Source organism: Malaya genurostris, chromosome 3 (genome assembly GCF_030247185.1).
Source record: "Malaya genurostris strain Urasoe2022 chromosome 3, Malgen_1.1, whole genome shotgun sequence".
Lineage (NCBI taxonomy): Eukaryota > Metazoa > Arthropoda > Insecta > Diptera > Culicidae > Malaya > Malaya genurostris.
In genome coordinates this window covers 6836398-6863407 of record NC_080572.1, presented here as the reverse complement: position 1 = coordinate 6863407, position 27010 = coordinate 6836398, and the positions used below count along the sequence as shown (strand labels likewise).

Here is a 27010-nt window from a genome sequence, read left to right as displayed (position 1 = left end):
GGCATGTTTACTTATTATTAAATGACGATAATATGCAATCCTTTTTGAGTTTGCAATGCATTTTGGTGGTAATTATTTTTTACTTTTTAAACTATAATACGATTAATATAGTGGTAATAAAAAAAAACATTTTTTTCATCGTAACTGGCAACAACGTACATCCAGCTGTTTGGGCACTCATCGCAGAAAGTTTTCTGGGCGCCCAATTCATGTAAGCTGTTCATTTATACTTTTATGAATGAACATTCCCACCATGCAAACTTTAGCAAACAGAACAAAACATGAAAAGCGCCGATCCCTTCATTGAGTACTACTAACCCACCTACCAGCCGTGAATTTTGTAAGCTCTATGCTTTCTCCATCACCAAACAAACCGACCGATGGAACGTTGGAGCCGGAGTAGCTTATGTAGGAGCTTTGAGTGTTGATTTCAGTCTTCCTGCGGCGTTTGACGAGTGAACACACGGCCGCTGCTTAGAAGAGCAGTCACATATTTACGGGAATCTCGTCGCCGGTACATATTCTGTGTGCTTCGAGCCAGACAGTCGGAAGGGCACGACGGTGGTCCATGTCAGGGTGTCGAAATCGTGGAAGAGACACGGAATAATAATAAGGCGCGTAGTTCGATCAGCTGGTGGTAGTTTTTATTCACTGAGAACTGTTCATTTCTACTGTGCCGTTGTTGATGGTTAGTAGCAGTTACGGGTATCGTACCGGAGAGCGTTCTAGTGAAGTAATTCTAGCGGAGAGGATTCGCGGTGTGATTTCCTTAATTAGACGATGAAAAGATCGCGTGGCCGATGAAGCTAGCATACCTCGGCCTCAAAGAAAGTGCGCGGGCGGTTGAATGCAGAAATGCTATTAAAATATAAAATAAATCGAATTAACTATGTTAAACGACTGATAAACGGTCCCTCGGGCGAGTGGTTTTTTCTTCATTAAAGTTTTTTTAAGGAAGCAATTGGCGTGAGTTCGAAAAAGGTGAGTGAGAGAAGAAGGCAAAGGAGATTTCAAAGATTGGCAGCAAAACAGTCATTTATAGATAAAACGGGACAAGAACAAGCAAATTAAATAAATATATGCTGACAGATGGACTGTCCGGAAAACGGTGTGGTCGGGTTGAGTTGGCGGAGCAGATGAACTGTGTGCAGTTGAGAAAGAGTATCGAATCTATGAGTCGCTATAAAGATTAGTTGAATGTGCCGTCCAATGAATAAAACAATAAATAACATGTTCAGAATATTAAAATATTTTACAGTTCCTTTTTTAAAGGCGGAATCGTGTAAAGTTAGATGTTTTTTGTGTCTGAAATATTAATTTTTCTGATCTGAGTTGGTGTTGTACTCATAGAATCGCATTTAGAAAATTGGAGGGTTGTGTTTTATTTTTCATTTTAATAAACAACATTGGAATTCAACCCGTAACATTGCATCTAAGTATTTGAGACGTGGTCACAAGCGAACATTTAGTGTTGAACGTATCACCACAACCATCAATAGGTAGTTCGACGTTTAATCGTTTATGGTCCTGGAAGGCTGGATAAGACGTAGAATGAGAACGAGAAGAACATGGTCGGTACCAAGTGAAGAAGATAATCTATCGACTTAATGACCTTCGAACGTGAGACCTTAGCAGATCTTGGAAGCATTGAGTGTACAAAGTTTTCGTAGTGCCTCTCACGCTAAAGTGGATATGTCGATATTTATCAGGAAGTGAAGCCGGTTTTCATGTTGTAATTTGATCCCGCCGCCAAGATTTCGACGACCGATAGTAGTTGATGGGGTGATAAGATCGTGCGAAATATGATCAATCAACTGAGTGTTATAATTCAAAATGGGAGATGTATTATTGGACAAACAATCTGTGTGACGAGCAGTGCAAATGGCTATTGGTTCAAGGTCAAGATCACTTCACTCGTTGTGTGGTTGATTTGGAGGGCTATTACGAGTTGTGTTTGTTTGTTTTCTCCTGATTCGTGGCGTTGCCGAAAAAGTTGTTTGTGTCGAGCCGTCAATGAGGTGGCGGTGCTGTGGCGTAGGTTGCTTGTTCAATTGTATGAATTAAGGAAAGAGGAATTAACTAATGAAGAAATACAAACATGGATGCGTGGAAGAGGCGAGAATATAATTAAATTATTTCACGCGTTGCAATTAATCGGCGAAAGACGTTTGAATACATACGGACATGTTTGTGTGGATATTATGGTTGTGGTTTGCGGCAATGGTATATATATATATATATATATATATATATATATATATATATATATATATATATATATATATATATATATATATATATATATATATATATATATATATATATATATATATATATATATATTTATATATGAAAATGCTCTCAGGGTCACTATTTTTTATATACATGACCCCCGGTGGACGACTACAGGTTAAAACCAAGACTGAACAAGTAATGATGATTCATATACATAAATCAGTAACAAAATGGTTCTAAATATTATAACATTGCACAAAACGTTAAATGTCTTCAAATATTTTACGTCAAATAGGGTTCTTTACCAGTCAAATAAATTTTTTGATTCCGCTTACGGGTTTCGACTCCTTCGATCTAGTCTTCCTGACTGAAATCTTCGAACACTTATATTACGTTAGAGATAGCTGATTTAAACCCATTCATCAATTTCTCCAATTTAGCATGCAAGTAGCTTGAATTTTCGCGATGCACGAGCAAAATTCTGGCACTTTGCTTCCTTTGCTTCGATGCCATATTCGTTGTAAAAGCGCAAATGTCAAAAGTAAATTATGGACACGATACACACATATCGTTAAAACACATCTTTAAAATTTGGGGGAAGCAGTATTTTAAAATAATTATACGCTGAGCTTAAGTTGGTCCATGTTTGACCATGATAGTCTTTTTTCATCGATAATTGAAATGGGCATTATTTTGTGTTGAAATTTCTGGGTAATTCTCTATTGTGTCGTATCGTGAATAAAATATTCGGAGTTTTACTTGAAAGGAACTAACGTCTCCGTCTTCCGATTCTGGAGTTTTGGGATGTTGAGTAATGTGGGCTATGAAAGTTCCTGGTAAGTCAGAATTTTAAATTGAAAAAAATAAAGTCAAATAACCCACACCAAATTGAACCAATTCTATTATAAATCAAGCTCAATCCTCATTCCGTTTGTGCTCTTTTTGATCGATGGATTGTGCAGTAGTAGCTCAAAGCATTTGGATTCTTTTCTTATGTTAATCCTTCGGTGCTTGCTTTTTGGTACTCAATATCGAATTAACTGGCTTCTCGAATCAGACAGTTTACTTGTTTGTTATGTACGGGATTGGGTATTGAACCCATGTAGACTATGTGGGAGGCGGTTGTGTTAGACATCCTTCTAAATCCATCCCAAATAGTACTTTAAACTAGTTAATGCAATTGCTTCCTAACCTCGTTCACGTTATTCTCATTGTCGGATGATTTGCCATGTACGCTACTTGAAAGATGAAACATTGCGTGTCTACTTCAGCCGCTCTGAATCGGATACTGTTTTTAACCTTCCTTTTCAAAGTACGACAATGTATACAACTGGAGTTCGTTAAGTGATCTGATCTAAACATGAACTTTATGCAGCTTTACCGACCAATGAATGATTGGATTCACATACACTTTTTAACGCAGAACTATAAAACTGGAAGAATTTTCGAGGAAGTCGTCGTTAACATCATTATGGCACAAAATCACAATATATTTTAGTACTACAGAATTTTTCAAACGCCAATACTGGCGATGTGTGAATAAGTTAAAAAATCTGGGAACCACGGAAACAATCACAGAAGTTATGAAGGACGCAGAAATTCAAATTGTTTCTCGATGGCTCTTAATCAAATTTCAGACAAGGATCGACGCTGTTGTCGGAAGTTTAGCGATGGAAAAAATCAAGCTGTCTGCCTACTAATCAGATCATACATGTGAAGAACTTTGGTAAAACTGAAGCATTGTTCATTTGAATTTTCGTTTGTAGCACCGTTTTTTTCCCATGCACACTGGCCGATTGGTTCATTTGATTGTTTGCAATAAATCAATCAAAGTCGTTGAATCATTGTGGTCGCGTATCCTAAGGTAATATTGGTAATTAATAAAACGGAGAGCTTGGAATGTCATGGTAGCAAAGGTCAACTGTTTGCAAGAAGCTTGATCTCATGCAATGAGAAAGGCTTTGCACAAACTAAGACTTAATGGTTGACTTTTTCTGCCAAGAATGCTAATGTTCGTGAACATATTTTAGCTTGTTTTCGATTTTTGTCCATCCCAAAAAAATGGAGCAATGAATTTGTATTAAATTTTGTGTGAAGAACAATTTTAAGTGCGCGAATGTATTCAGAATGTTAACTTTTTCTTGCGGCAAAGCTACTTCAGACAAAAGCAATGTTTAACGGTGTTACAAATTGACTGAGACGTGAGCGACGAAAAGCATTTCGGTCGCTCGAACACGTCAACAACAGATGAAAACATAGATGAAGTAAAGAAGCTTATGTTGGCAAATCATCGAATCACTGTCAGAGAAGTTGCTGAGGACCTAAATATATTGATTGACTCGTGTTCAGAGATGCCAGGTCAATATTTCAAATATCTTCTGACTGGGTTGGAAAAGTCTGTATATCCGAAAAAAATCTGCAGTCAGCAAGTATGTCTTGCTGGCAGCCATTTCTCTATAAAGTATGATACGCTAAACTGATTTGGCGAGCAAAAAAAAAAAGATCGCGACAGTTTCAAAAGTCTGTAAATTTTGACAAAAGTCTGCGACAAACTCGATTTTCAAAAGTCTGCAAAAGTCTGCACAACAAAACATGTCTGCAGCGCTATGTATGAAATCTGCAAATTTACAAACGGTTACAAATTTACGGACAATAGCGGTCAAAAACTGACTAGACATTCGAAATGAACGGAACTAACAACCTAAGTGAGGGTCATGAACTTTTTGAACAAACCTCGTATTGTGAAGCGGAACAAGATTGAAAAATGTGTTTTTGGGTTCGTTGTTAAAATGCATTGAAGTCACTTGGAATTCTATTTACTATAGTAACTAAACTAAAGATGCACCGATTATTTCTGCGCAATGGGTCTAGTCGACTCAAATTTAATTAAATCACTGATGTTCCTCAGCATCATATTCTTCGGAAATACTAAAAGTCTACTCGCACTAGACCGATCCGACTCGGCTCGGCCTCATGCGTAAAGGCGACCTCAACTCTTAGGTTGCTGTCAGAGTGAAAGCGTCAAGCGAAGCGTCTGGACGCGCGTGCGAGCTAGTTACATTCGATCAAAGCAAACCTGTCAGAGTGAATGCAGTGCGAAAACAGTGCATCGCATTGAATCGCTCCGCGTACCGCGCTCACTCTGACATCAACCTCAGCTTTCCTTAGATATATACGATGTGGGCAATAAAATATGCATTATTATGCGTATTGAAAGTATATATCCAAGCCATTAATGTACAGCAACGGTGCTCCGAATAGTTTTTGATTCGCAGAGAAAAAAAAATAAATAGAGATCAAATCATGTTCAGTCCTATTTGGCAAACAGCTCATTATTTAAATGCTGCTGTCATATTTTTTTAGATATTTAGGCCTATTTGATTAGCAATTGACTTCGGAATCACTCTCGGCGGTATAAAATAATACTCTTTTCCGCTTAACTTCGACAGCTTATTGTTGAGCTTGAAAGATACTCGATGCATCTAGTTGTTGTAAAAACAATAAATAAATAAATAATCGTAGCGAAAAGACCTCCGGCGACATAGCCAGAACGTTATGCCCGTCATCCATTTGGAATTAGTTATATAATTTAAAAATAATACGTATGTAATTAAAAATAGTTCTTGAATGAATTATCATGATGAATGATTATTTTTCGTTGCAAAGGTATAAAAAATGTAATTTAACTTGAAATATTTTTTCATAGTTGCGTGAAGGAACCCTAATTACAGCTCACTTTGCTCGTTTCAAAAGAGTAATAAAATCAAAACAATAATTAATTTCAACCTTACCCATTGACCCAGAAAGCTTCCCATAAGTCGCTGCTGCGATAAAGTCATAAAAAGGCAGTTGTAGCTTAATCTCGATTGTGCCTATCATGTTATTCTCCTCTTTTGGTTCCTTATTATCGTCATTCATTGGGTTTGACACCCCATTGCCACCGATGCGAGCTTCTGTCTGAGAGTCGTTGTTGTTTCACCCAGTTGTTTTTATCACTGTCTACCCTTTTTGTCTATTTCGTTGACGGATTTCAACCGATTTCCGTTACTTGACCAAGAAAATGTGTATACTATCTCCGAAAGCTATAATCGCGTACACTGAATATTGTTGAATGAGGCTTGTAGTAGAATCACTCGAATCGATTATTGTTGGGTTCTTCCGGTCTTGATTGGGTCATTATCACCATCCTGTGACGATGCTGCCACTTTCATTTTGACATATTTTATATGTTTGATTTCCTGCACTGCTTCCGCCCGTTGATTTTTCTCCGTTGGGATACTTATTTTTGGTTCATTTTGTGTAAGAGACAAATTGATCAATCTGATTTAATCAATTCTAATAAATCAGTTTTCTTGTGACAGTTTTGATACGATCCCTTTTAATGTGCTAGCCGCTTACTGACTTTTCGTATATTATTATTTATTATATTATTATTCCCTTTCGTTTCAAAATCCAATATTCACTCTGTATGCAAATTAATCTTTGTGCATTTAGCACAATATCAGGCTTATTTCGCTCAACATAATGTAACAATTAGCAATTTTTCTTTAAAAGATATATCGAACAGATCCTTTTTTACCTTTTGTTATAAATATAAAAAATAGGTATAGAATTCGCTCAAACTTTAGAAAAATTTTCCGAGGCCCGGAGGGCCGAATGTCATATACCAATCGATTCAGCTCGACGAACTGAGCAAATGTCCGTGTGTGTGTCTGTATGTGTGTTATCAACTAAGAGGTCGAGATCTCAGAGATGGTTGGACCGATTTTGATCAAACTAGTCGCTAATAAAAGGTCTCCCCGTCACCCAGAACGCCATTGAATGGTTTTGAGATCGGATGTTTACTTTTTGAGTTATATTAAGTTTTATGTCAAAATTTTCCGTTTTTTGACAGTATCTGTCACATTTGACCTTGAAAACAGAATATGTTTCCAGACTTAGATTCCGCACGGTAATAGCTATCAAACAAGCCATAGATTGGTGAAATCCGTCCATTTTTAACGAAGATATCGAAAATTTTGGGTAAGCGACTTTTTCCCCTATTCCAGCAGTAGAAGTTTTGAGCGCTGCCTGGCAAAGAAATGCTTGGGAGCAACATAAAACACGATTTTTTATACTGTTGCATACATTTGTTTCTAAGTACTCAAAAGACTGTGTACATCATGATATTTTGCCTCGGACCGATTTTAGCACGCTTCGTTTTTGTCTTTATATTTTTAAATGTCTATTTAACACAAATTAATCAGGTTTATCGGGTTAGCAGATTTGGATAGTCGATAACCAAATAAACTTATTTCATTTTTGGTTGTACTCAGTTTTCGTTTCGGAAGGCACCCAAAAATTTAATTTGCACTATGATTTCTCAAAGATGTCTACATTGTTTTTCGAACATTTTGGAACAAATGTAAACTATACAGATACTCAGGTGAATTTGTCTGACTGCGGCTACACCGAAATTCGAATACCGGTTCCAGTCTAAAAAAAGCCAAATCGAATTTCAGAAACAAAAGTTCAAATTAAAATAAGGAGTGTATCGAAAATAAGCAATCCACATACATTTGTGTTGTACGCATGTATTTGTGATGGTTTTTTATGCTCAGATCGCAGCATGCTGTGCGTTTGGCTGTCAGCTTTCGATTCTTTACTTGTTTGTGCGGTTGAAATTCTGCGTTTTCAAAATGTCGCGTTTTGAAAAGGAAGTGGAAATTAAAATTCTGAACACATGGCTAAGTGAGAAGGGTATTACTATGCGAAAATTAGCGAAGCGGTTTGGAATTCATCATTCCAATGTTAAAAACCTAATTTATTAGTTTGGGGAACATTATTCTTAGGATGAGCTACCAGGAAGAGGCAGAAAACCCGGTTCTTCCAACCCGAAATTTGACCAGAAAGTTGTATCTCTAATCATGAAGAACAAATCAATGTCAATACATGATTTTGCCAACACAGCAGGAACGAGTGTCGGAATGGTCCAGCGTATCAAGAGGCGAAATTACCTAAAGACCTACAAGAAGCAGAAAATCTCGGAACAAAGTGTAAAACAGAAGAAGCAAGCAGCAACAAGGGCCCGGAAATTGTATTCGCGTCTTTTGCAGGGTCCGGATGCATGCGTTTTGATGGACGATGAGACTTATGTTAACGAGGTCTCAAAAACCCTTCCATGTCCACAATACTTTACTGTCGTCGTTGGGGAGGATGTGAGCGATGCGGACAGGTCGATTCAAGTGGAGAAACTCGATCGAAAGGTACTGGTATGGCAAGCAATATGTTCCTGTGGTTTGAAGTCAACCATTTTTTACACTACCGGAACTATAAATGCAGAAATCTATCGATCTGAGTGTTTCCAAAAGAGATTGCTGCCTTTATATAAGAAGCATAGTACACCTCCACTGTTTTGGCTGGATTTGGCGTCGGCTCACTATGCCAAAACCACTCTCAATTGGCTTGCGGAAAAGGGTATACATTTCGCTGAGAAAAATATCAATCCACCAAATTGGCTACAGCTTCGACCCATCGAACGTTACTGGGCAATCGTGAAGAGGGTCTTCAAGAAGACTGGTTTGGCAGCTGGGAACATGCAGGAGTTCAAAAAAATTTGGGCTCAAGCGTCCAAAAAATGCGATGCAACACTTGTCCGGAATTTGATGAAGAGCGTTCGATCGTTCTCTTTATGCTCAAGTTTAACCTCGTACAATAAAGGATCAATTTTTAGTTTGAATAAAATATCGTTTTTTATCATAATTTGAAAGAAAAATTTGTGGATAGTTTATTTTCGATACACTCCTTAAATCAAATTTCATCCAATTCTGACTTCCGATTCTGGAATTATAGAATGATGAATTTTTTAAATTTAAAGCGATATAGAAGATGACGATCCCGAAAAGCTTTGAAGTTGGACTCAAAAATATTGCAATTTTTTTGTCATATGGCCATACGAATCGGTTTGGGTTATGCTGGTTCCTGAATACCGGCTCTGGAAGTACATTAAATTACCCTAAACTATAAAGTGGAAATTACTTCGACATATCATGGAATGTTTAATCGATTGTTACACTTTTAGATTCAAATTCGATCCGATTTGCAGTTTCGACATTACTAATTAGTAATGAGAGATTAAAATTTCAAATGGCCACTTAAAACGACGGACATTAGAATAACGTCATGAAAACTGAAACACCGAAGAATATTCATGCAAAAAACACATGCAGATTGATAAAAAAAGGTATCATCTCACTGCTAGGTGGATTAAGCACGTTTTTGCTATAGAAACTTGGATCGGACACGAAATGTTTAATGCATAAATGCTAATTGGTTGAGGGTGGAGGAGGGGGGGGGTGTATAAATTGTAATATTAATAATAATAATAATAATAATAATAATAATAATAATAATAATAATAATAATAATAATAATAATAATAATAATAATAATAATAATAATAATAATAATAATAATAATAATAATAATAATAATAATAATAATAATAATAATAATAATAATAATAATAATAATAATAATAATAATAATAATAATAATAATAATAATATAAATATGAAGAAAACTAATTTATTATTGATTTATATAATCATCCATGGTACACAGAATATTAAAATATTACTCCTGGATTGCATGTAATTTTGTTGATCTGCTGAAAATCCTTGGTTTAAACATTTATGCAGCGTTATTGATCTCAGAGTTCCAGGCCACCTTTTCAAAATTATGTAAAATCCGCCGCAAAAATCTATCACTTTGTTGTTCCAAAATTGATCTAGACTTTACTTTGAAAAGGGTTTTAAACTTCGAGTTGATAGACTGAAGGTTGGAAGGTTGGAAACAGCACAGCGCAATACTAGTATGTTTGTCTTTGTTGGAAAACATGACATTTGATTGAAGACCCGGATTCCCTTAATTTTATTTTGAAGATCAACAGCGAAAACTTACGATTATGTAGATATACGCAATGCTATAAATGATGTAACTTTTGTTTCCTGACGAGACTTAAGCATGAAAGTAATTTACCCGGATCAATGTAGTAATTGTGAGACTTCATTTGAGTGAAAGATTTGTTTAATAAAAATAGTGTAATGAGAGTATTTGAATGACAAGTGCAAGTCAATTTCACACTATTAGGTGAATTAAGATGCGATGTAGCTTAGTTCTTGCCATACTAACACCAATTGAAGAGCTGATATTTTCATCCCACATTATGTAAAATTACTCTCTTTTCCTCACGCTCTATTGACTTATCAATCAGAGCGATGGAAGTTAATAGAAATTAGAAAACAATTAGAAGAATCCTTCTATATAGCTATTTGCTGATTGAACACTGCTCAGCATCGCACCGGGGGAGGTAAATATTTGCAATTGTGGCAAACAGTGCAAAGTCAGCAAAAAAGATGATTATGGATTATGGTTTTTCTCACAGTCCATAGATTCGAATGAATTGCCGTTGCTTACTGCTTACTCAATAACAACAGTGAACGATTTCTCGGTAGCAGTTGGTTATCCCGGCGGGTGTTCACAGTAGAATGTGAAAATACCGAACCAAGACTCGTGGACAGAGTTTAAGATGAAATTTGAAACCGAAATCCGATGAAGTATATTTTAAATGAAAAATTAAATCTACTACTAATATTGTATTCATGTCAAAATTCCTGTCTTTTGAGGTCTATAGATTTTAGGTGTAATGTTTTATTGAATGGAGTGTTAATCACTACTTAGGTGGATAATTCTCCAAAACAATTGCTTTACTAAACAGTATTCACAACAACACAGGGCAAACGAAAAGTATACTTGAGTAGGGCAGTATACCGACAACGAAAAATTGCATAGCAGCGAGTGGTCTGCAGTAATGCACTTCTGCTGTCCGTCATAATTATGAAATTTAAGCTAATTAACATATTTCGGCCGTCTACCATCCATGGCGTTTCTTCTCGGTACTCTGTTACCATATTGTTGCATATCATCTTCTTTTCTTTCGTTTTCGTACATTTTGATTGATGTCGGTCTTCCAGATCGCTTCTTGAAATCAAGTAAAACATATTCACACTTCGACCGATGCAACGAGAAAAGAGATATACGTTACCTCATTATAATTCGCCAAACTAGTAATGATATAATTGGAATGATTTAATCAGTGCTTTGAGTAATGTACAAATGCAAGTAATCGATTTCAGTATTAACGGTGGGGCGTTTTGTTAAATGCTCGATTCGATTCACCATCCACCATATAAAGTCAAGCAATTTTTGTTGACACATTTGCCAAAGTATACAAAAGTTATCAATAATTGTCAATACTAATCAATTAACAATTTATCTAATCACTTTTCAATTGATATGCGATTTGTACTTGAAAAAAATATTTCGATATCATCTTTTTTACGACAAGAAGAAGGCAATTACATAAATATTTTTGGTATGCAATCAGCTCAGCCACCTCAAACTTTAATTTAATTGCTTGTAAGTTTCCACCGTTCCTTGTTGAATTTCAAGTGAACTCTGTTATCCTGTCTCACGTCAGATTAATTTTCAGAGCAGATTGATACCGGATTTCCACCAATGGGTTTTCACTTTCTTCCAGTAGCTTGTCAAACCGGCACTAGGCTTTAGGCATACCATTCAACCGTACCGGTCAATGACCGATATCGTGTATTCGATTGGCTGTGGGGTGGGTAATTTCATTCCCATACAAATGGAACAAGTGCATTAAGACAAGCGGCCGGTGGCGACGTTGGTACGTGAGCGACAATTATAATTTTTAATTGTGGTTTGCCTGGTTTGGAGCCCCACGCGCAAGTCGGATCGGTGTGAAAAATGTTTTTTACGGCTCGGAACCATCAAGGATGGGAGACATCAATACATTGGACGGTATTTTTTTCGTAAGATCATTCTTTTGAATGAGGTGAAAACTACGGTTATATCGCTTATGTAATGAAATACAGGAATTTCATTGAAATGAATTGCAACGAATATTTATTTATTCATTGCAACTCTTTTTATCGAAATTCCGGTTTTGAAACCGTAGAAAAAATTCATTAGTTATACTACTAGAACAACCGGTTAAATCAATTTTATTTTCGTAAGGTAATATCCGTTATGTATCGTCGGGAAAGCCTCTTTTTTATGTATAGCCATAGTTCACCATGACCATTACAAAGTAAACACTTCCTGCTGTTTCAATCGGTGCGATCAATAGTATATATTTTTTAAACGCAGCGGTGGACCCACCACAGCATCACAACTTATTGTTCGACCCAAGTGACCAAAGCGTTTTCTTAAACATATCACCAGTTAACCAGCCACCGAAGTTGCGAAAACACGCAAAACTTCAAACAAGGGTTGCGCTGGAAACCGAATCAGATGAACCGAATTCGATACATTGCTCGCCTTGTCGTTTCATGTTTTTCTTCTTTTCTAAATCTGTTTTCAGGCTGTGGCGGAGCGACAGGGAGATCAATGGTACACATTTGAACGGAGGAGCTATACAAAGGCTCGTTCCTAAAAAGGGGCTTCCACCACGTTGCTCTGGGCGGTCTAGGCGTAGGAATCAAAGCAAATAGTTCGAGGTGGCAATAAACACTGTCCGAGCAAGCGAAATACTTATTGGAGGAAATAAAAAACAGTACTGTGTAAGATTGTAGAAAAATAAATGTTCGTTGAACTAGAGAAAAAATTGCTTGAAAACAACAGAGAAACGCGTAAGTGAAAATAAAGCAATAAAATAAGCAAACATGGTCTAAGAAGGACAAAAAATGGTTCTACTCAGTGCATGCGGGGGCTAAGCTGTTAGACGATGTGAGTTGGTGATTAATGAAATACTGGAGGGATGTTCTCACACTAAACACCGGTGAGGCTCCTTCCTAGATCAAGATGAAGCTCTGGACCATAGAAATTCAGTTCGAGAAATGAGTGACGAAGTAGGGAAAGAAATGTTAGACGCAACTTTGCGAAGCAGAGCAGAAGAAGTTACTGCCCTAGAGCAACCCATAAACCGAGTTGTGATTACGTGTTTGTGCACCCGGTGAAAAATCGTCCATGCGTGCCAGTGTGAGTGGTTTCGTGCGGGAACTAGGTTGGAAAACGCTGCAAATCATCGAAGTTGAACGGCGAGGAAGCGTGAATTCAAACACAGAAAAGCTCGGACTTATTCTATTTGTGTGTGGAACGGTGAGCACTCGCCACACAATAAGCCAACGAAAAGTATTAGGTGGTTAAACAGTTTTATAAATAAATGAGATAAAGATGCCTTCCGGATATCGACCGAATGGGATTGTTCATCCCTCTAATGGCCATATAAGTGAGTATCGTTTATATTACTTACTATTATTACTCTCAACGGTGGTTACGTTTGTTGGGTTTCTAGTGCAGTTCGGACTGTATACTTGTGCAATTTTCGAGCGCTTCTTTCAGTATAGGAAGCCAAAGAAAATTCGTCAAATATATCCGCGTTCATCTAACATATTTGAGGTTGAAATGGCCATTCTGAAAACAGGTTCCAAAAGCAGGGATGCGTGCCATTGGAATTCCACTCAAATCGTTAACCATCGCATCCACGCAAAACTGGTTGGAAGCGTTTAATGGCATCTATGATATTCGGTTGTTTTAGTCGCCTGTACAAGTCATTCCGCATGTTATGACTGGTGGCGGACACAAATGATGACACCTTGCAATATTATTATATATTGGAACTCTCTTTTGAAACTCGGTTGGACTATGAATACGATGCAGTATATTATTCCAACATGCATAAAATGCAGAAGTAAACTATTAGCCAGAATCACATTTGAAGGCATAACGCCTGATATTTCACTGCACCCTCAGCTTTATCGTTCAATGTGAGATATTTTACGAATAAATTACTAAAAAACAAAAAATATATTGTACACTTTGGCATAATACTAACCGTGTTTAGCAAAAAGCATTTACTTTACGTCTGTTGAGTGGTTTATGTTAAATTCCTAAGACGCGCTAGTAGTAGTTTAAATTAAAAATAATTAGACTGATTATGCGAAATGTGGATTGATATCTTTCGGGAAGGATGTCGTAAAGGTATGACTATCCATTGAACTACTAATAACTAATTCATTGAACAGTTTGGCACCTGGACACAACTGATGCTTGATTTCTTCGGTTCATTTAGTGTTGCAGGGTAGTTGAATTGGCGACTTTCCCGGATAGCGGAAATTGTGGGTACTTTTCGCGAATGTTCGTTTCACTGTTGCATTCATCAGTCCTTTTCCATCTTTTTTTCTCATTAAATACAAATTTCAAATATACTTTTATACTCAAATACATTTAGTTTGTCATCTGTTAATTGGATCATATTTTATGTCATGCCATAATGCGTATATCTCAACTGTCTAGCTGATTTTGTTTATTTCAAAAATTTACTTTATGCGTATCATGATCCTAAAAGCTAAATAGAGCCGGTTTAACATATAAAATTGTTTTAAATAAAAATTGAAGATATAAACTTTTCATTGGATCTTCGGGGGAGAGTTTTTCTCGTTCGTATTTACTATATGTCGGGGGTGATTCGCTCGCAAGTCACATCTTCATCCATTTTCGGACGTCATTGTTTTTGCTTTTGATGTTTTCGGAGTCGTTGTTTGGGAGCGTCTTTTGATCTTTAGTAGTACTGTTTGAAGCAGTCGAGTTGATGTTAGTTGAAACGGGTTTGATTGTAATAGTTTGGTTTGTTGTACCAAAAGTACTGAATTCGCTAGATACCGGTGCTGAACGGTTGCTTTTGGTTGAAAATGTTTTTTTTGCAGTTTCAGTGCAGGGCTTGCCGTAGTGAGCAAGTTGTTTACAAAATTCGCATCAAATCAGCTGATTCTAATACGTAACCAGCGTTTCGCAAGGATGCCTCCCACCCCGACCACAAATGATGTTAACACTCATGTACCATACCGGATAACGGGGAGAAATTCCGTCACACTTTCCTTTCGATGGAAAGAATTTCTCCGTACTGCGACATATTTTCATTTTCAACGTAACTTCTAGGACACCGTCCACCACGCTCACAGTGTTATTGTGGTACTCAACGCTGAGTGCCTCGCTGTTAACCGAGGCGAATGCAATTGCATGATATATTCATGTAGGCCTGATTTGTATTTCATATGCATGATTTACGTCTAGATGCAGTCCTTTTAGCAAGATTTTAATTTCGCTTGCTGCCGGTCTAACTTTGCAGCGCTTGAAATCAAATTTGGTCACGAAGGCCATGTTTCAGGCTTTTTAAAATCGTATTCGCATATTTTGAATACACAATTGTTCACTACAAGTATTGTCGTATTGTTCGTCGTCCCGACCGTAAGCCATTTTCGTTTGTGTCGGATGAGATGCGAACACAAATTGTCTAGCTGATTTTATCTGCTAGATAAGTAATTGAAAGTTGAGTAAAAAGAAAGATAATAACTCCTGATCCCCACGGTAGCGATCACCTACCGATCGTAATATCAATCACCAGTGGCTCAAAACCATCGAAGACAATCAATGTTTCGTACGACCTCACACGAAATATTGATTGGAATAGCTATGCGACCTCGATATCTGAGAAACTTGAAAGAACTCAACAACTTCCTCCGGAGGAAGAGTACACGTTTTTAGCTGGCTTGATTCTCGACACCGCGACTCAAGCTCAGACGAAACGTGTACCCGGCGCGAAAACTGACATCCGTCCTCCCAACCCGTGGTGGGACAAAGAGTGCACAAATTTAAACGCGGAGAGAGCCTCCGCGTATAAAATATTCAGAAAAAATGGAACACCTGATAATTACCGGAATTACGCGGCGTTAGACGTTAAAACTAAGAACTTGATTAGAGCCAAGAAACGCGGTTACTGGCGTCGGTTTATAGACGGCTTAACGAAAGAAACATCTATGAGCACTCTTTGGAACACAGCCCGACGAATGCGCAATCATAACACCACGAATGAAAGCGAGGAATATTCCAACCGCTGGATATTCGATTTCGCTAAAAAAGTATGCCCAGACTCTGTACCGGAACAGAAGATCACCCGCGCCGCGACACCAAACACAAACGAAACACCGTTTTCGATGGTAGAGCTCTCACTTGCACTCTTGTCATGTAACAATAAAGCCCCGGGATTAGACAGAATAAAATTCAACTTGTTGAAAAATCTGCCTGACCCCGCCAAAAGGCGCTTGTTGAGTTTATTCAATAAGTTCCTTGAGGGCAACATTGTTCCACATGACTGGAGACAAGTGAAAGTGATCGCCATTCGAAAACCAGGAAAATCAGCCACCGATCACAATTCGTATCGGCCGATTGCTATGCTTTCCTGTATCCGGAAATTGTTCGAAAAAATGATTCTCTTCCGTCTAGACAATTGGGTCGAAACTAATGGCTTACTTTCAGATACACAATTTGGTTTCCGCAGAGGCAAAGGAACGAACGATTGTTTGGCGTTGCTCTCAACCGAAATTCAAATGGCATTTGCTCGTAAGGAACAAATGGCGTCAGTTTTCCTAGACATCAAGGGGGCTTTTGACTCAGTTTCCATAAACATCCTATCTGAGAAGCTGCATCAGCATGGTCTTTCGCCAGTTTTGAACAACTTTTTACATAATCTATTGTCTGAGAAACATATGTATTTCGCGCATGGTGATTTGTCGACAATACGATTCAGTTACATGGGTCTTCCTCAGGGCTCATGCTTAAGCCCCCTTTTATACAATTTTTACGTAAACGACATCGATAAATGTATCAACACATCTTGCACGCTAAGACAACTTGCCGATGACAGCGTTGTGTCTATTATAGGACCCAAAGCTGGCGATCTGCAAGGGCCGTTACAAGATACTCTTGCCAACTTATCCACATGGGCTCTTCAAATGGGTATCGAGTTCTCTACGGAGAAAACTGAGCTGGTTGTATTTTCAAGGAAGCGAGAACCAGCACAACTACAGCTACAACTAGGGGGTGAAAACATAGCTCAGGTCTTCACATTTAAATATCTCGGGGTCTGGTTCGACTCCAAAGGCACATGTGGATGTCACATTAGGTATATGAAACGAAAATGCCAACAAAGAATCAACTTTCTTCGTACAATAACCGGATCGTGGTGGGGTGCCCATCCAGGAGACCTGATCAGGCTGTACCAAACAGCGATATTGTCCGTGATGGAATACGGATGCTTTTGCTTCCGATCCGCGGCGAACACTCATTTCATCAAGCTGGAAAGAATTCAGTATCGTTGTTTGCGTATTGCCTTGGGTTGCATGCAATCGACTCATACGATGAGCCTCGAAGTGCTGGCGGGCGTTCTCCCATTGAAAAACCGGTTCTGGGATCTCTCATATCGTTTACTCATTCGATGCGACATTTTGAATCCTCTGGTGATTGAAAATTTCGAAAGGTTAGTTGAGCTCAATTCTCAAACCCGTTTTATGTCCTTGTATTTTGATTACATGGCTCAGAATATTAATCCTTCTTCGTTTGTTTCCAACCGTGCTCATTTCTTGGATACTTCTGATTATACTGTGTTTTTCGATACTTCCATGAGAGAAGAGATTCGTGGAATTCCGGATCACGTGCGCCCTCAAGTGGCCCCAAATATTTTTTATAATAAATTTAGAACAGTCAACTGTGAAAAGGTGTTTTACACTGACGGATCAAACATCAACGAGTCCACAGGCTTCGGTATCTTCAATCAAAACATCACCGCTTCGTACAAACTCAGTGATCCGGCTTCAGTTTACGTCGCAGAATTAGCTGCTATTCAGTACACCCTCGAGATCATTGAAACCTCGCCCAAAGACCATTACTTCATTGTCACGGACAGTCTAAGCTCAATAGAAGCTTTCCGGGCAATGAAGCCAGGAAAGTACCCCCCTTATTTTCTGGGGAAAATACGGGAACACTTGAGAACTTTATCTGAACGGTCTTATTCAATATCGTTAGTCTGGGTCCCTTCGCATTGTTCCATTCCGGGAAATGAAAAGGCAGACTCATTGGCTAAGGTGGGCGCATTAGAAGGTGATATTTATGAAAGACCAATCTGCTTCAATGAATTTTTCAGTATTTCTCGTCAGAAAACTCTCGAAAGTTGGCAAACTTCATGGAGCAATGGCGAACTGGGACGATGGCTACACTCCATTATTCCTAAGGTATCAACGAAACCGTGGTTCAAGGGGATGAACGTGAGTCGTGATTTCATTCGCGTTATGTCACGGCTCATGTCAAATCACTATACATTCAACGCACATCTCCGGCGTATCGGGATCGTGGAGAACGGGCTCTGCACCTGTGGCGACGGTTATCAGGACATCGAGCATGTCGTGTGGTCGTGCGTAGAGTATCGCGACGCCAGGTCGAAGCTACTGGAATCCCTCAGGGCCCGAGGTAGACCGCCTGAAGTTCCGGTTCGGGATGTGTTGGCGAGTCGGGATAGCTCATATATGCTTCTGATATACGAGTTTCTCAAACACATTAATATACAAGTGTAATCTGTTACATCTGGCTTAGAAAGTTCCTCCTATTTATCGACGTTGTTTCAACTGTGGCTAAGAATAATCTTCACCTGCAGGTTCGACACTAACTTCCGCCGATTATCCCGATTCCTCATCTGTCCACCATCTTCATCGGAACTAACAAGATCTTTGTGCTGTCACTAACCTTTTCGCTTCCCCCCTCCCCGTCTCTTCACCATCTCGATGTCAACTAATTAGATCTCTGTCGTTTTAGTCAATTCATTCCCATATCCCCTTTTTACTCCGTTTTCCGCAATATTTACTTCGCTATTTTTTTTTCTCATTTTCTTCTGTAACAACACCATCATCGCCCACGGAAACTTACCAACAGCATGCGGGCCACCCGCCGGGTATTCGTAACCTGGGGGTGTTTCCCGCGGACCCACACGGACCGAAGAATGCGGCCAACATGAACATTCACCAACGCCATATGGAAAACTCTCATGAAATATTCAATTCACCGGCCACTGCCGATCACCAGCTGAAGGCTGGATCTGCCAAAGTCAACCATTGCGACCCAAATATGACATTACTCAATGATACAACCCTAGTTTTAAGTTAGTCGTAAATTAAAATTAGTAAAAGCCCTTGGCATCTTAGAGCTTAAGCAGTGTGCCTTAAACATTATATTCTTGAATAAAAAAAAAAAAAGATAATAATGACTGCAGAACCTGTCAAAATGCTTGTATTACGACGAGTTTCAAACGTCGAATTTTGTCGATATGTATAAATGTTCTAGAAAAATGTTAGCCAATATTATCCGATTCGCTAACTAGTAAAACACAAGTGAGTAATCGTATCATTGTTTTTCACCTGAAATAATTATATGGTGAAGCAGTGAATTCCCCACTGAATAAATAAAGTGTAGGACCGAATCGTTTGCAAGTGTGAATTTCACATAAAATAGGGAGGGCAAAGCGAGGAGGTTTAAAGCATTTCTTCTATGACAATTTTCGTAACCTTACTTACCTAATCTTGTTACCTAACCTAAATTGGGTATTTCCGTTTACAATATGTAATATTGATAGATTATTGAATTTCGTCCCATTATATTATTTACTCCAAGTTCATCGATTCGAGAAAAGGTAAATTTTTTGTAGATAAATTTAATTCTAGAATATTCGTTGATCATTTCCCTGCTTTACCCCGCATTCCTCTACTATGTAATAGCTTTAAATTTCTGACTAAAGCGAAATCCCTTTAATTATAATTGAATGTAAATGTTCCACAAATGTGTGTTTTTAATCTAAGACTAAGTCAAAATCTAACAGTTTCAGCAGAAACTATTTCTACACAAATTATAAGACAGATATTTCTAATTTTCATTAATAGTTTAATGTCGTCTGCATATAAGGAGTGTATTGATAAGTAGTTAGCACCATTCAAACAGTTATTACTCTGAAATTGCTTAATTTTTTGCAGCGTGTTTTGCGGTGACATGTTTGTTTACATGTCAATAACAGCTGCGCAATCGATTGGTTTCGGTAAGGTTTATCGTTTCAATGATGAGTCGAATTGATCCGGAAACGCGAAAGAAAATTCTGCACACTTGGTGCTCAGAAAGTGGTGTAACGTACAACGAAATTGTAAAACGGGTGCAAGTGCACCACACCAGTGTCAAAAATATTATCGAGAAGTTCGGTAAGACCCTTTCCATGAAGAATTTGCCCTGATCCGGTAGGAAAACGGGTCCCAGCCAGCCCGGCCGGGACTTGAAAGTGGTTGAGTACATCAGGAAAAACCCATCGGCGTCGACGCGGGATTTGGCAGGATTTGGCTTCAGCCAACTCCGTTCTACAGTGGTTGAACGAATTTTAAAATTTTGCTTGTTATTCTTTCTTGATGTAAAAAGAGTTTTTATTCCAAATTTGGAATGAATGAGATAAATTCCACGATAATTTCAAATGACAGATTTATCACCTGATTCGAATACTGAAGCCAGGAATAAAATTCATGTTACGGGAAAAGTACATTTCTCAATTATAAAATGTAACGTTGTTGTTGTGATTGTGTAAGTTCTGCTGCTAGATTTTCAAAATAAAAGGTGATTTTTTTGAGGTTAGGATTTTCATGCATTAGTATTTGCTCAGATTTTTTGAGGTTATGATTTTCATGCATTATTATTTGCTCAGTATGCTCTGACATTTCATCATGAATAGACTTACTAACGAGCAACGCTTGCAAATCATTGAATTTTATTACCAAAATCAGTGTTCGGTTCGAAATGTGTTTCGCGCTTTACGCCCGATTTATGGTCTACATAATTCTGGTTGAATGGCTACGTAAATAAGCAAAATTGCCGCATTTGGAGTGAAGAGCAACCAGAAGCCGTTCAAGAACTGCCCATGCATCCCGAAAAATGCACTGTTTGGTGTGGTTTGTACGCTGGTGGAATCATTGGACCGTATTTTTTCAAAGATGCTGTTGGACGCAACGTTACAGTGAATGGCGATCGCTATCGTTCGATGCTAACAAACTTTTTGTTGCCAAAAATGGAAGAACTGAACTTGGTTGACATGTGGTTTCAACAAGATGGCGCTACATGCCACACAGCTCGCGATTCTATGGCCATTTTGAGGGAAAACTTCGGAGAACAATTCATCTCAAGAAATGGACCGGTAAGTTGGCCACCAAGATCATGCGATTTGACGCCTTTAGACTATTTTTTGTGGGGCTACGTCAAGTCTAAAGTCTACAGAAATAAGCCAGTAACTATTCCAGCTTTGGAAGACAACATTTCCGAAGAAATTCGGGCTATTCCGGCCGAAATGCTCGAAAAAGTTGCCCAAAATTGGACTTTCCGAATGGACCACCTAAGACGCAGCCGCGGTCAACATTTAAATGAAATTATCTTCAAAAAGTAAATGTCATGTACCAATCTAACGTTTAAAATAAAGAATCGATGAGATTTTGCAAATTTTATGCGTTTTATTGTTTAAAAAAGTTCTCAAGCTCTTAAAAAATCACCCTGTATATCGCTGTTCTTGGACATTATAAGCAAGGATGGCTTTTAAGGTATCAAAGAGCGCTCACTAGCAACTCTTCACACGATTCAATCAGTGCCATCAAAGAGAGACGGATATCATCGCAGCAACAAAAAAAAACCGGCATGGTTTATTTAACATAGAATAGACACCAGTGCGAGAGCGAATTTCTCTCGATGACCTGTCTGAGAATCAAAGGTTAGTTCGCTGCTGTGGAGATTCTCTCTGAAGCAACAAACGGTCGCTTATTCTCGTTTCGCGATCCGATTCCGTATGGGCAGTGGATAATTGCGATAGAACCATTTTACTATTGCCGCTTATTCTAACTATGTGCGTATAACCTTTGTATAAGTTGTGTCTATGAAAATGTATATGAATGCTCCACACAAGGGTTTTGAAATATTGCAACCTACTATGAGAATCATCAAGTCGAATTATCGATTCGATTTTCTGCGATAATTGTCAACTTGCGATTCTCACGGCTACCGGATTGAAAGTGTTTTTACAGAATTGATAAATATCGAGCAGCTTCTGTCAAATTTTCGGCAATCACCAACACTGATTATAAGTAACATTAAGTGGTTTCTATTTAAATTTAATTACTGAGTATTCATATTCCAACACATTGGAATATATTCTGCCACAGATTCATTATTGTATAAATAGAAAATAATCATAAATGTTAGTTTATTGCCATCGCGAAAAATGGTAAAAATCTTTTTATTACAACATAAATAATTAATGAGTTGAGAGGTAGCAAATACAGATTCAAATTCAAGTGTACCGTTACTGGTCATATTATGGTAATTCGATAACAGTGTAGTAATTTTTCGAATCAGAAATTGCTACTAACCGATTTCCTATAACCAAACGATGGTCGTTATAAACTTGTATGTAATTATAGAAAGATATCGACACAGCAATTAATCCAACTTACAAGGAAATCGCTTTAAACTGTAACGCAATAGAACAATAAAGAAGAGAACTTTTACAACGTAGTGCAGCAAATTGGTTCCATAAAAATATCCGTACTCCTCAGTTGAATGACTCGTCGTATACAAATAGCTGCAAACTTCTATCATTTTCTTCCGCCACGCTCCCTATCGCTACTGGCGTTGCATCTCTTCCCCGACAAAGAAATAACATTCCATACAAAGTACAAAACCATCAGCAGTGAGTGTACAATAACAATCTCGGTTTCAAAATATTTACGATAATAGTCACTCAAATGAGATAAAAGCATCATTAACTTAAACTCGCAGCACATGCGTGTTTCTCGCTGGAAGCTGGAACACGGAACTGAAAAAAAACTTAGCTGGTCAATGCTGGTGAACCACGAAGAGGTGGAAGAAAACATCGACAAGATTCCCCAAAATTGCCACTCCCGAGATAGCCTCAGGTCCCGGTCTGGGTCTGAATCTGACCGGAGTGAACCGCACAGAACAACAAACAGCGCAACCTAACAGAATTGGCTGCTATTTCTGAATATGCTCGTGCCAAGCCTTCGAACGCTTCCCTGTGGATTGCGAACTGAGACAGCACAGATACAATAAACAAGCGTTCAATATCCATAAAATTTATTTCGAATTGATAGGTACCACGAAAGAAACGTTCCACAGTTAATGAATCTACGATGATGAGAATGATCTGCGAGCTGACGAAAATAATAAAAATGGAAGCAGTGAAGTATGCAAAAGCGGAACAAACAAATCTTTCAAGCGACGAACCTCTCAGGTAACAAATCACGAAAAGCTGGTTCGGTATTATTTGAAATTGATTCCAAAATTTTAAGCTCTTCAAATTATTTACGGCATACATATATCAATATACTTTTGAGTATCGTAGAATTTACTTCCGGGCGTAAAGGACATTACCTTTCTTGCCGATTTAACTTATATGAAATAATTATAAAGTAACAATAATGGAAAGTCTTTTTCAAAATACATTAAATTATAGCTAACGACAGATAATTGGAGGAGTCCAGAGAACCATGCGAACCATTCTTACTCACCGATTTCGACAAATCCGCATCGAAAAGTATCTTTCAGAAAATTGTATAGTTAATTGTGATATTCGTCAAGAACAGTGATAATGACCTTCGTACGTTCGCGACCTTACATTTGACGCACCAAGTTTGCCAGATTATTGTCCGCATCGAATTCGGCAAAGTGAACTGCACGGAGTGTCTTCGAACTTTACCGCTCGCTGTGTGATTCGATGACGCGAGGAATTTCGCTCGATAGTTCTTTGCCCCATCAGACTTGTTTTTTTTACTTGTGGTGATATTATTTGTGATTTTTAAACACATTCGACGAAGGTAATGTGGGTGAATATGTGGGGGGAATGCGTTGATTTGCTCGTTAGTATTTTGTTTTTGGGAGGACAGCCGATGAAAATTGGGGAGGAAGAGGTTCATGGATTAAATAAAACGTAGCTTGTTGTTGTGAGATGATGAGTTTTTGATATCCAAAAATGATTGTTCATTCTACTGGAAACTGTGCGGATATTTCGCGGTTGAGACTGGGGCAAAGATACAGATACCATGGCAATTGATTTACTTTACAGCCAATGCAGACATCGCTTTTGTTTGATTGCGAATGTTCAGGATGTTCGTTATATTTGTTCGACAGATTGCTCCTATATAGAAAAAAAAATCGCGTGGGTGTTTATGCTTTATTTATTTCACGCTAATAGCCAACGTTTTGGAGGATTTTCTTTCATCATCAAGACAAAACGATAACAAATCTTTTTTCGTCAAGATTTACGAAAAACCCTTGAACCATTAGCCAAATTACTATTTATAATTTTGTTGCATTCTTTTATTTGCAATTATTTTTACCTTATATACATTTTTAAAGGTTTGAATCTCGTGAAATAACTATTTTGAATGATTTCAATGGCTATAAAGCGATAAATAGCAAATAGCGACGGTAGCAATTTTGTCCGAGAGTCTGAATACAGCAAGGGTTAAATTGTTCTGTTTTGTTTGGTAAATAGTTCGTTTATCAAAAACAATACATTCTTGAAAATATAGTTTATTCGATATGACTGAAAGCCTCCACGACCGGTTTATATGGTATACTTGACAGGCGTTTTCATTGTTGTTGTTATTAAGAGTGGTCAAAAACTTCTAAATTAAACGTTCGTTTTCTTAATGATGACTACATCGGTTTTGTCAAACTCTAACACATAAGAATGATCCTACTCGCTTTTACTGAATTTTAACTGAATTCGACTTCCGGATAAGAAATTACTGGGTTGTGAAAGTTAAACATGTCTAACTGTGTAGAAACTACAGGAGACATTCCAATGGGTTGTTCGAATTGTTATTGTGGAGCATAAACAAAAAAATTCAAAATGTACTAAATTTGTGTTATCAAAAATTTATGCCTTTTCCTTTTAAATTTAATTTAAATATATGCTTTTTCTTTTAAATTCAATTTATTAAGATGATTACGATTGATTTCAGTAAACTCTTATCGACGATACTAAATAAATAAGAATTTCCATAATATATCAAGAGCACTAATATTCCTTAAAAATACTGGTGCCAGTTTTTTTTGATTTTTCACTACCGAAAAAAATTTTTACATTTATGAATTCCTAAATTGTACTAGTGTATAGAAAACAAAGACGCGTTCTTCATTAAAATAAGAAACCAAATCTTAGTAAAATTTGAACGTAACGAATTTGTCAAAACTGGTCTTACAGCTATTTATATTTTTATGGCTAATTAGTTGATGACCATACTTGGATGTTTAATGAGAGTGGCATTACTACACCACTAGGTGGATTAAAACAGATCATTAGTCTTACTTCCGATTTGGTGAGGCGGCTCCATGAGTTTTTTTTTCAACATAGTCATTTGTATAGCAGATCTTGTACAATTTTATAAAACTTCTTATAGACGGCTATGTTATATTTGACATTGTCCAGCTGTGCACAGATCACATTTCTATTTTCTGTCGCAAGCGCGGTTACCTCCACTTCGTGTTCTAAGAGTAGCCGTATATATAATTATATATTTATACAGCAGCTCTTATACTTTATTCCATTATTTTCTTGCTGCAGTAAAAAATTTAATTTCACTTCCTGAAGGTCGAATTAATTTATTTCTGAAGTCATCAACAAATGATCTCGTGCGAGGAACTGGAAGTTCCAGAAGAATTGCTTATATCGAGATTGTAAACTACACTATATTGTACTTCGATTCTATCACACATAACAACTGATTTAAGCCAAACTTATAATCAAACTAAGAAAAAAGTAGTTCAAGTTTTTAAACCATTTCATTCTATCTGTTAGTAGCCTGTGAGTGGTCTTATTACAGAGTTAATCCCAATATGGTGGAATATTTGAGCATAGTTGCGATTGCAGTCTACAGCGGCAGACGCCGACGACTTATTGTTACATACATAATTGTGTTGTTATCATATTTGCGGTGACTGTAACGAAGCTTAATACCAAATTTATCGAATATGTTTCTCAAATAGGAACCGAAATAGAAATGACATTAGTAGAGAAAAATGTTCTCCGATAAGTTGCAATCAAAAAGAGATGTTTGAATACACCTCGTAATCGAGTACTAATTTCCCGAAAATAGAAAATAGGAAAAAAAATCAGCAAGGTTGAGACAATTTCACTTAACATATATATTCATAGTCACTTTTCAATTTGTTCTAGTTACAATCTTGGTATACGGTTCCGTCTACAGCCCATCGACTGACATGTAGAAAGAAACTACAACAAGCTTACAAACACTTTCACAAAACCATTTACACTGCATCAACCAGCAGAGCTGGTTGATTCAGACAGGACTACACCTGATCATTGACGTTGAGCAAATTATCTCAGTATCGGCACCATCAATGCTGCACATGTTCATTAATGTGCTGACTACTTCAGTTGCTTTCTTTTCAAGGCTTGTTGCACAATCTGTACGGACCAGAAACGAATTGTATCGATCGATAGTCAATCATTTACTTGGTCTGCACGATCAAAATGCAGGTGAAGATAATGGTAAAAGGTGTAATTGCAGCTTGAAACCGATGCAACCGAGGAAAGCGACCGACATCGGGAACAGTCTGGTTCATTTCTGAAGTGTTGATAGGTTAATTTGAATTTGCTCCTTGTGAGAAACATGGAGGAAGGTAGTCTATCGCCAGACAGCTAAGGCTAGTTTATATTTCGAGATTAGCAGTGCAGTGATGCAGTATTTGTAGTTCATATTTGCAACAAAGAAACCACGATTTTTTTGTATTCAATCTCCAGTACTAGTCCATTACAAAATAAAAT

General features: G+C 37.7%; 1 protein-coding gene across 1 annotated transcript in view; it reads left to right on the top strand.

Annotated features, from left to right (window-relative positions):
• The first annotated feature begins 449 nt into the window (after nucleotides 1-449).
• LOC131434842 (calpain-11-like) overlaps nucleotides 450-27010 on the top strand; it is a 135193-nt gene continuing 108632 nt past the window's right edge. Inside the window, exons 1-2 of the mRNA XM_058602039.1 lie at nucleotides 450-981; nucleotides 12665-13531. Of these exons, the coding sequence (XP_058458022.1) occupies nucleotides 13477-13531 (55 nt within the window). The 5' untranslated portion in view covers nucleotides 450-981; nucleotides 12665-13476. The remainder of the gene's footprint in view (nucleotides 982-12664; nucleotides 13532-27010) is intronic.